Source organism: Balaenoptera borealis (genome assembly GCF_965194805.1).
Source record: "Balaenoptera borealis genome assembly, chromosome: 6".
In the NCBI taxonomy this organism is placed as follows: Eukaryota; Metazoa; Chordata; class Mammalia; order Artiodactyla; family Balaenopteridae; genus Balaenoptera; species Balaenoptera borealis.
In genome coordinates this window covers 50,691,934-50,702,335 of record NC_138863.1, presented here as the reverse complement: position 1 = coordinate 50,702,335, position 10,402 = coordinate 50,691,934, and the positions used below count along the sequence as shown (strand labels likewise).

General features: G+C 36.0%; 1 protein-coding gene across 9 annotated transcripts in view; it reads left to right on the top strand.

The window, feature by feature from the left end:
* Positions 1 to 208: 208 nt before the first annotated feature.
* Positions 209 to 10,402, top strand: part of NUP35 (nucleoporin 35) — a 36,629-nt gene continuing 26,435 nt past the window's right edge. The window contains exons 1-6 of one of the 9 annotated variants that reach the window (XM_082397604.1): positions 572 to 586; positions 779 to 875; positions 2,203 to 2,308; positions 3,756 to 3,926; positions 5,679 to 5,806; positions 8,354 to 8,414. In XM_082397604.1, the coding sequence (XP_082253730.1) occupies positions 3,767 to 3,926; positions 5,679 to 5,806; positions 8,354 to 8,414 (349 nt within the window). In that variant the 5' untranslated portion in view covers positions 572 to 586; positions 779 to 875; positions 2,203 to 2,308; positions 3,756 to 3,766. The other 8 variants (XM_082397602.1, XM_082397605.1, XM_082397606.1 and 5 more) reach the window with 8 other exon arrangements.

Here is a 10,402-nt window from a genome sequence, read left to right as displayed (position 1 = left end):
GCTTCTATAAAACTCAAGCACCAACAAATCTGGAGGCTCACGAGGTGAGCAGAAGAATTCGCAGAACCGCAGTTTCCACATTGTTTCATCACCCTACCAGTAAAAACCCTCTCGGAGACGTTGCGTCTCCGAAAAGACTGTTTTCCCATTCCAAAATGGCGGCTCCGGAGCCACAACTTAGGTATAGCGCATGTCCGGAAGTTACGCAATCCCATAAGGTAGCGCGCCCCTACCCGTGGGGAGAATTTCCGCCATTTTTGAAAATCGGGGAGGTGCGGGGCTAAGTGTCGCCGCTGCTGGGATGGCAGCCTTTGCCGTGGAATCCCAGGTGCCCACGTTAGGTGAGTAAAAAACTGCTTTTCCTCCCTAGCACTGCGATGCACACCGTAATCTTGGAAGCGGGCAAGCCTGAAAGGCAGTAGTCATAGGGCTCTCGTCTGCTAATTTCAGCCGCAGAGGGGCAGGCTCTGGCTCGTACCCAACTTCTTAGTCCGCCCCCTACTCGAGGAGTCTCCACCCAGCCGCTACCAAGGCGGCTCCGGGAAAATGCGGGCCCCGAGGAGGGCGAAGAAACGGCAGTCTTGTGGTGACTAAGCTGTTTTGTGCCCCCATACGCCGGAGCCAGACTTATCCATACCTGGGATTCCGCCAGCGCGGGAGACGCGATGCTAGGTTCAGGGATCCGGGGAAGCGTTGGTGGGAAGGAACTCACCTGTGAACACCTGGGTGGGCAGTGCCCTGGGGTGTGGTTACCTTTCACCTCTGTTTGGTCACCTAGGCTTTTAGTTCCTGTTTGATTCCTTCCTTCTCTCGGGCTTTGCAGAAGAAATCTGTTTTTGAAGGAAGCTTGAATCGTGCGACATTTAATTAACCAGGTGATGGCAGCCATTGAGATATTAGCCTTAATAGGAAGCCAGGAGTTCGCTCGATTTCCCCCGCCTTTATCTTGGGAAAATGACTAAGTATTGTAGGAGATCTTTTCCTCTAATCGGTCACGTCATGATTTTTTTAAAAAAATTCATTACCATTATTTAATGGGGAGGGGCATTGCTGAGATGTGTTGTCTTCAGAAAATCTTGCCAAGTTAGCAGGATGTCGATTTTGTGTGTGTGTGTCTGCTGAGTTTTGGGATTTGTGAGAACCGTCGAATATCTTAGAACAGAAAATAAATCGTCTACTGTCATAGAGATGTATTTGAAAGTTCGGTTACAACTTTGAGTTTGAAAGGAGAGCAAACAGGATATGTATCTGTAGAATGAGTTTTATTAGAGTTGAAGGATATATAATGCTTGCCATGTTTTGTGCAAAATAAGTTTCTTTTGAGACTAGAGTAACTTGTTTTAGCATTAGTTATAAAAAACTAAATGCGTAATATCAACAGAGATACTCAGCTGCATTTAAAGTTGGTCTAGGTATTATGTCTTGTATTATTTTAGAGGTCAAAAACTTTTCATTCCAGTTCCAAAGTTTTCTACTCAACAAAAACATTTTGGAGTGTATGTTTTTTGGGGTTACAAATATGAATAAACCTCTGGTCAGAAATGTGACATTAGTTGTATTAATTGTTCAAGTCCACATATTGCAGATATTCCAGATGAGGAATAAACATTTTCCCAGCACCTAATGGTATAGTAAAACTAATGGTTACTTCAACAAACAATGCTAGCCGAGTAAGACACCGTACTTAACATGTTAGGAGTACAAGACTGAAATGGAATTTAAGACTTGCCAGATCCATTGGTATAGCTCTCTAAGTGAAAGGGTTGGGTGGTAAGTGACAGTTCAGTTAAGAGCCCTTTGTGCCCTTCTCACTCTGCTGCTTTCTACTGTATCACAATATACATTTGGATGTGTCAGAAATTTTCTTGACTTCATTATTACTATACTTGCCATATATGTATTTTTTCTTTTGGGGCTGGGAGAGTGAAGGTAGTTGGTGGTACCTAAAGCTTTGTAATACATTTATTACTATGGGTTTATAAATATATGTTCACAATATGCTTTTATTTAGACTTTTGGTTTGATTTTAGTGTTATGTTCTTTGGAAATATGTAATAGTACTGTGGTAACATCGTAACTAGCACTTTGAATTAATTACAATGTAATATAGCTCTTCACACCTTATTTCAGTATTTGCTTTATTCTTTTCCTGAATTTCTTTTCCTTTTTCCTTTTTTTATGTGTTTGCATTTTAATATCTAGGTCTACTATGATTAGAAATAAGAGGAAGAGTAAATAATTGACAGCATTTGGATAGCAAGAAACACATTTTTGAGGCTGTTTAGAAGTTAAGGAATAGTTAATAAAGGTAATATAAATAACATACCAAATGTTTGACCTTTCTGAGTGCCATGAATCACATTCAGGCTTGTCAGATAGTTGAAAAATTAAATTTTCGTAAGCAGAAATTGTAAATTCTACATATACACATCAGTCCCTCAGTTTTGGCTGTTGTAAGATACTATTAGAATAATAATAATAACTAATATTTGGTGAATACTTACTGTATATTAGGCACTTGAGGTAAGTGCTTTACTTGCTGTTAAGTCTAATCAAAGCTCTGTGGGTGGGTGCTACAATTATGTCCATTTTGCTGAGACTGGAACTGAGGTCTCTTCACTCCAGAGCCCATGTTTTCCTTACTGGGCTATTTTGTCCTGAAATTAGAGGAAGTTACAGCTTCCTTATTTTCATAGTTGGAATAATAATAATACCTACCCTATAAATTGTGAAAAATAATTTTGAATTGATGATCCTGAAGTATCAGTTCTTAAATTGGTTTTTTGTTAGGGAGACTTTTATTGGTTATTCCTCACTTTAAAATGAATGGTTTTAAAAAATGACCCAAAAGATAACCTTTCCAAATCTTTTCAATATAATTCTTAGTTGGTATGCTAATCATCACATTATTTCATATGTGCTTTAATGTGTGCATGATTACCCTTTTATTACAAAAATGACTGACAGTTGTATATGGGGAAAGAAAAGTGGGACATACAGCACGCTAAACCTATTGTGTTTGATTTGCTTAGACTTTGTGTAACTAGTGCACCTTGTTCTTGTTTTCGGTTGTTACATAGTAGAAGCTGATCCAGAAATGGAAAGAAATTATTCTGTATGTATTAGGGATTTTTTTTTTAAGATAATAAGCTAAAATGTAAAAATTTTTAAATAAATGTTGATTCTTAAATCTATGAAGTAATGTAAACAAAAACAGCTGTCAAATATTATTTGGTTAATACAAAATATTTCACATTTTTCTAGAAATAATTTTTATTGTTTTTTTTTTTTAAAGAAATTCACGTTCTTTTATTTATTTATTTATTTGTTTATGACTGTGTTGGGTCTTCGTTTCTGTGTGAGGGCTTTCTCTAGTTGCGGCAAGTGGGGACCACTCTTCATCGCGGTGCGCGGGCCTCTCACCATCGCGGCCTCTCTTGTTGCGGAGCACAGGCTCCAGACGCGCAGGCTCAGTAATTGTGGCTCACAGGCCCAGTTGCTCCGTGGCATGTGGGATCTTCCCAGACCAGGGCTCGAACCCGTGTCCCCTGCATCGGCAGGCAGATTCCCAACCACCGCGCCACCAGAGAAGCCCTATTGTTTTTTAAAATAATAAAATTAACTATGGTTCTGTAATACTTAACAGTTTTGATTAAATTCTCAAAATTGTTTATGCTGGATTCTTGCATCTTTTTGTTAGATATTGTTACATTAAAGTCCTTTCTTTGTATTATTTTATTTTCTGATTCATTTAGGATCTGAACCAATGATGCTGGGTTCACCCACGTCTCCAAAGCCAGGGGTTAATGCCCAGTTCCTACCTGGATTTTTAATGGGGGATTTGCCAGCTCCAGTGACTCCACAACCTCGATCAATTAGTGGCCCTTCAGTAGGAGTAATGGAAATGAGATCACCTTTACTTGCAGGTAGGTAAATTGCTTAAAATAGTTTTATAGTACTATCAATACATGTACTAGAATTTTAAAAAGGGTAGTGGTGCAGCATTCACCCTCAAACCACATTTATTTAAAAAAATTAAGCAGTATCTCTATTTTTATTTTAAGATTATTGGAATAGAGGTGTAAGCAATATAAGTTACTATAATTCCAAGAACCACTCACTAAAAATATGTATACTACATTTTATTCAATCTAAGAGGCCATTGATTGTAAAACTCACCATTATTTTAAGTACCACTAAGAAAGAAAAACACTAAATATGATAGAACACCATTTGCCAATTTTTGTAAATTATCCGTTTCAGAGATGTTAAAGTGTGTGTGGGTGGGGGGAGGGGAATATGGTCGTTTAACTTCAGCTGAATTCAATTTAAGTAATTCATCTTAAATATAATAATAGCAAATAGTCAAAAGAAGTGTAATTTGAAAATCTGTAGATATGAATTCTACGTCTAGTCATAGTGAATTAAGAGTCTCACTTATGGTGTGTTTAGTGAAAGGACTTACTCCACAAACTATGATTTGCAGTTGCCAGCCCAAAATGTTATGTAAATGAAACGTATCTTTTACAGGACTCTTTTAGCAAACAAATATTGTAAAAGATAACTTGAAAGTTTTGACTGTGAATAGTGAGAGCTACAAAAATGGTTGAATTCCAAATGTGAGCTAATATCCTTTTAATAGATGTTTAAATGAAAATTCTTCTTACTTTAATTGTCCTTAAGGTATTATTTCGGTTAAAGTGGTTTATTATCTTTTTTTTTTTTTTTAGGGTTGATCAGGGAGAATTATAAGTTATATTCTGGACAGATTTTTGTTTTTTACATATTTCAAGTGTATTATTTTATTACTGTAGCTACCACATATTGAGTGTTTATGAGCCAGGCAGTATGCTAAGCATTTTATATGTTATTTTCATTCTTTTATCAGTCCTAAAGGGTAGTTAGTAGTATCCTCCATAAGAGGAAACTGAGGCTAAATGCAGTATAGAACTTGCTGAAGCTCAACTGGTTAGTGACAGCAGGAGGTTAAAGCCCAGGTCAGTCTTGTTCTATAGCCTGTGCTCTAATCTAAATACCTTATGCCGTACTGTCTAGGCTCAGACATTAGTCTTACGGAGGGCCTGGACTGCTTCGCTACTTGGCATTGTTGATTCTCTGACTTAACGAAGATCCCTTTGTATCCCCCAAAGTTGGTCCTTTTCCTGTATGTTTATTATGTACTTAAATATATTTCTACTGTGAGAAACACGAATAGGAATTTGACAGTCAAATTCCACATTAGGAGATTATATTCAAGTGTATACAAACTGCAGCTGTTTAATACCTACTTTCAAGTGAGAAATAGGATCAAATTTTGTACGGAAATGTTAAGCATCTTGTAGAGAAAACAAAAGTTGCGTGTGTTTACTAAAAACTAAAATTTCTCTTTACTTATTCTGGAACCTTTTATTCAAAGTGCAGTCTATGGATCACCAACATTGGCATCACTGGGAGCTTGTTAGAAATTCATAGTCTCAGGCTCCATCTCACATGATCTGAGACATAACCTGAATTTTAACAAGATGCCTAGGTGATTCTTATGTGTATTAAGGTTTGAGAAGCGCTGGGAGACAGGAGTTGAAGTCATTATTTTAAAAATATTAATTTAAAAGGTCTTACCAGAAAGATGGAGGATTTCTTTATTTTCTCATCTGTCTATATTTTTTGTACATTGTTAGGTGGGTCACCACCACAGCCAGTTGTACCAGCTCATAAAGATAAAAGTGGAGCTCCACCAGTTAGAAGTATATATGATGACATTTCCAGCCCAGGACTTGGATCAACACCTTTAACTTCAAGAAGACAGGTGATATACATATCCTCATTCATGACTATACATATCCTCGTTCATGACCGTACATATCCTTATTTCATGTTTTTATGCGGTTATACAGGGAGGGTCAGTAATTTGAAGTGTTTGCCTGAGGTCTGTTTTAGTGTAACTTTATTGCACAGAATAAGCATTAGGGACAGTTATCATAGAGTCTAATTAAATTGTGTTTATCATGAAATGTACTTAAAAATGTAATAGAACTTAGATAATTGTCTCGTATAGGTAATTCTGTGGCTTTTAAAGGTGTGCCTCTTCACCTGTCCATGCCCCCAACCTCATTAATAAACATGTAGAAATGATTATCATTTAAATTGTTCATTGTTTAAAAAGTTCAATATTTATACATAATTTTGTGAAAGAACAAGTGAAGATTCAGGGTTTATCCAGATCTAAGGCACCTTGTAATGATTTGAGGTCTTTATTTTAGGGATAGTTTTATTAATATAAGACCAATATCCTTTTAGAGCTGTGTTCACTGTTTACTTATTTTACTAAAAACGCTTCCTCCTGCATGTTTATGAGCTGATGGTTTAGTGTGTTCCTGGTGTAGGTGTTCTGATGGTGATGTTAAGTTTTGGTTGGTGTAGATGTAGGTGTTCTGATGGTGTTATTTTCAGTCAGATTATACAAGTTAGGGATTCTCTGTTATAATGGTACTGATAGCACAAAAAAGTATGTAATATTTACGAAGTACCTACAGTGTACATGACCTAATCTTATAACTTCTCATGTATTGTCTCATTTAATCCTCACAATGAATCTGTGAGGTAGCCCTTACGAGCTTTATTTTATCATTGAGGAAACTAGGACACCGAAAGCCTAAGTAATTTGACAAGGGTAAGTCAGCTAGTCTAGTAGAGCCAGATTTTAAACCTAGCAATCTTGAACCTAGAGCCAGTGTTTACAAGAGCAGTGTTCTGCTAATACATACTACTGTGATTACTCTTGATTGTCAGTTGAAAGGTAGTGTGGATTTTTCTTTTAAGTAGGAAGTTTAGTAGCTTTTATAGTCAAAAGTTTTCTCTCCTATTACTATTATGCCTAGAAGGATATATAAACAAAGTGTATCAGCTAAACTGGTAAGTTCTTTATATAACAACATTTCTGCTGTTTGATTTGGAGAAATATTTTATGGCCTTTCCCTAAATCAAATATAGCATGTTTGTTGGCAAGTTTAAGAAAAGTAGAAAAATCTTTCAGTAAACTTTGATTATAGGCTTGATATGCATGGCATACTAGGCCTGTTTGTCAAGCAAGGCAAAATTAATTCATTGTGTTAAACAGATTACTTTCTTTTTCCAACACTTCTACACGTGCCCTCCTGTCGAGTGTAGTAGCTACTAGCCAAGTGTGGCTGTTGACACTTGAAATGTGGCTAGTCCTATACTGAATTGAGATATACATGCGTACTAGAAAATTAACAACTACTTGTGTGGTTTGTGTTATATGTGGACAGTGGTGTTATAAACTTAACTATGTCCAGAATATTCTGGTCTGGAGTATTTTTCTAGAGGTTGATAGATAAATCTGATGTTTAGTTTGATATGAGGATCTCTGGCTTATAAGTTTATGCCAGTTTTCATTACTTCTCTCATAATACATGAAAAGAAAGGTAGTTTATAGTTATTGCTATGTTCAAAATGTTTAAAAATCTTGTGGGTCATAATTTGTAGAGAAAATTTTTGATTTGGAAGTTGGTAAGAATATTATTAAAGTCCAAATTAGTTTTGCCGCCTGACACTTCAGTCAACCTCTCTCTAATCAGGAAAGAAGTTATCATTAAGAATTGAACAATGCATTTTGTATCCCTCCTAACAATCTCTCAGCATTTGGTCTGGTTGCTGGATAATAGCCAGATTTTAGATTTTCTTAGTTTAGTCAGAATCTGTTAAAAAAATTTCTCTCTATATGTTTACTTCTAGAGAAAGAGTCTGTTTCTCATTCTGGAGTAGATATTTTTGTTTTTGCTTATAGAAGGACTTTTAACTACTTTAATCTCTAATTTTCTCACATTTAAAGGAATTAGTCTTTGTTACTTTCTACTAGTAAAGGCAGAGATATGCTGTCTTTTACTGTGAAGACTGATTTGAATCTATAGTATTTCATGGTTTGTAAATGTCAATTTAGAAATACAGTTTTGCCATCTTTCTGTTTTTCAATGTGAACTTGATGATTTGAGGAATCACCATTATCTCTGTTATTTCAAATATTGTATCTTAGGAACTAAAAACAAATAGCAGTGTTACTGTTTACTAAAAATAATGTCTTTTTACCTAATGCAACTTTTCTTATATTAAACATATAATATGCTAACAAGTCTGGCATTTTAGATTAATACTGTTCAGCTTAAAAAAAACACAAAACTTAGAGAGTACTCTTCAATTGTGAGCTAATAGGCATTTCCAGTACCTGGTAGACATTCAGTTGTCTGTTGAATGTAGTTTTTCAACACTTATTGTGTTTGTGTTTTGGTTAGAACTTTGCATTTTTACTTTAACACTTTCTTCTGTTTTCATGTAGGCAAACATTTCAGTAATGCAGAGTCCTCTTGTCGGAGTTATGACAACTACTCCTGGAACAGGTAAGCAATGCCTTTTAACACCAATGACTATTCTTTACTCTTTGAATGAAGATAATATAAGACCTTTGTTGGTCATTGCCAAAATTTTGCCTTTTATATTTCAAATTTGGAGACTTTCTCAAATGTCAGTAACTTCCTTCAGCAAGGAAATATTTATTTGTATAGTATTCTTTTCTGAACTTATAGATAAGATGTGATATTTTACTGAAAAATAAAAATTAAAAAAATTTAAAATTACAGTTAAAAACTGTAATTTAAAAAAAAGTGGTTGCAATTGAGAAGAAGAAGAATACAGAGACTGAATAATAAAGATGTTTTGAGAGATATTAGTGCATAGCTATAAATCTAAATGTCATTGACTACAAACAGCCACTGATTATATCTCATTTTTCTTTAAGATTAATGGTTTTTTTATCATGGTTAGCATCATCATAAGCACAGCTCTTCTAACATATTTGTATATTTATAATCTATCAAATGTTCACTCAGTAAATACTTGAGCATGTAACCAAGTATCAGGCCTTGGGAAACTGAACAAAATAGATAATCTTTGCCTCTATGGAGCTTACATTTATTTATAGAATTCACATTTATAAATAAAATAGTTTGTTAGAAGGTAATATATTTTATGGATGAAAATTAAGCAGCAAAGGGAAGTAGGGAGTGAGGGCTTATATTAACTAAGGTAGTGTGTTAGTTTTCTTTTGCTGCATAACGTATTACCACAAACTTAAAAATGGTTTAAACAGTTCAGTGTACTGTTTTACAGTTCTGGAGGTGGGAAATCTGAAATGGGTCTCAATGGGCTAAAATCAGGGCATTGGTAGGCTGTATTAATTTATGGAGGCTCTAGGGGAGAATCTGTTTTCTGCCTTTTCCATCTTCTAGAGACTGCCCACATTTGTTTGTGGTCCCCTTCCTCCATCTTTAAAGCCAGCAACATTGTATCTCTGACCATTCTTCTGCAGTCAAGTCTCCCTCTCTCTCTTTTAAGGACTCTTGTGAGTACTTGGAGCCCTTCTGGATAATCCAGGATAATCTCCCTATTTTAAGGTCAGCTGATTAGCAATCTTAACATCTGCAACGTTAATTCTCCTTTGCCATGTAATATAACACTCCCAGGTTCCAGGGATAAGGACATGGACATCTGGGGGTGAGGGGAAGCATTATTCTGCTTACTACAAATAGTTATAGGAAAAGTAACATTTGCTCAAAAACATTTAGGGCAAGTTTTCTAAACAGAGGAAATAGCAAGTACAAAGGCACGGAGGTGGGATTGTGTCTGGGGTGTTCAAACAAGTATAAAGAAGGTACTGTGAAATGGAGTGAGTGAGGGGGCGAATAATAGATGAGGTCAGAGAGATAATGTGGGCTGATGCAACAAGGCCTTGTAGGTCATCGTAACAGTCGGTCTTTACCCAGAAAAGGTGGAAAAAAATAGGATGAGACTGGTCCTGTGATGTGAATAGACTTTGAAATAAGGAACAGGGTGGAAGCAAGGAGACCATACAGTTGGCTACTGCATTAGTCCAGGTGAGAGATGGTGGTGGCTTAGACATAAAGGAAGGCAGGAAAGAAGGAAAGGAGGAACAACAGCAAAAACAGACGGAACAAAAGAAACAGTAGCAAGACAGTAGGGTTAAATGAACCAAATGGACAACTATATAAAATGAAATGTGCTAAACACTCCTGTTTAAAGGCAAGCTGGTAACAAAAGTAATATCCGATGACAAGTTAGATCTTTTTATCTTCCAAATCTTGATTTCTTCAAGCAGTCTGAGTCATCATGGCAGTGTTCTTAAAGTCTAGATTTCTACTACTGGTTTGTTCAAGGCTGTTTCTATTATGTTCCTCAAGTTTCTTCCAGCCTCCACCCACTGCCCTATTCGAAAGTCATTTCCACACTTTTAGGTATTTGTTATAGCAGCATCCCTTTTGGTACCAAAATCTGTATTAGTTTTAAATTGTTGCCATAACAAATTACCACA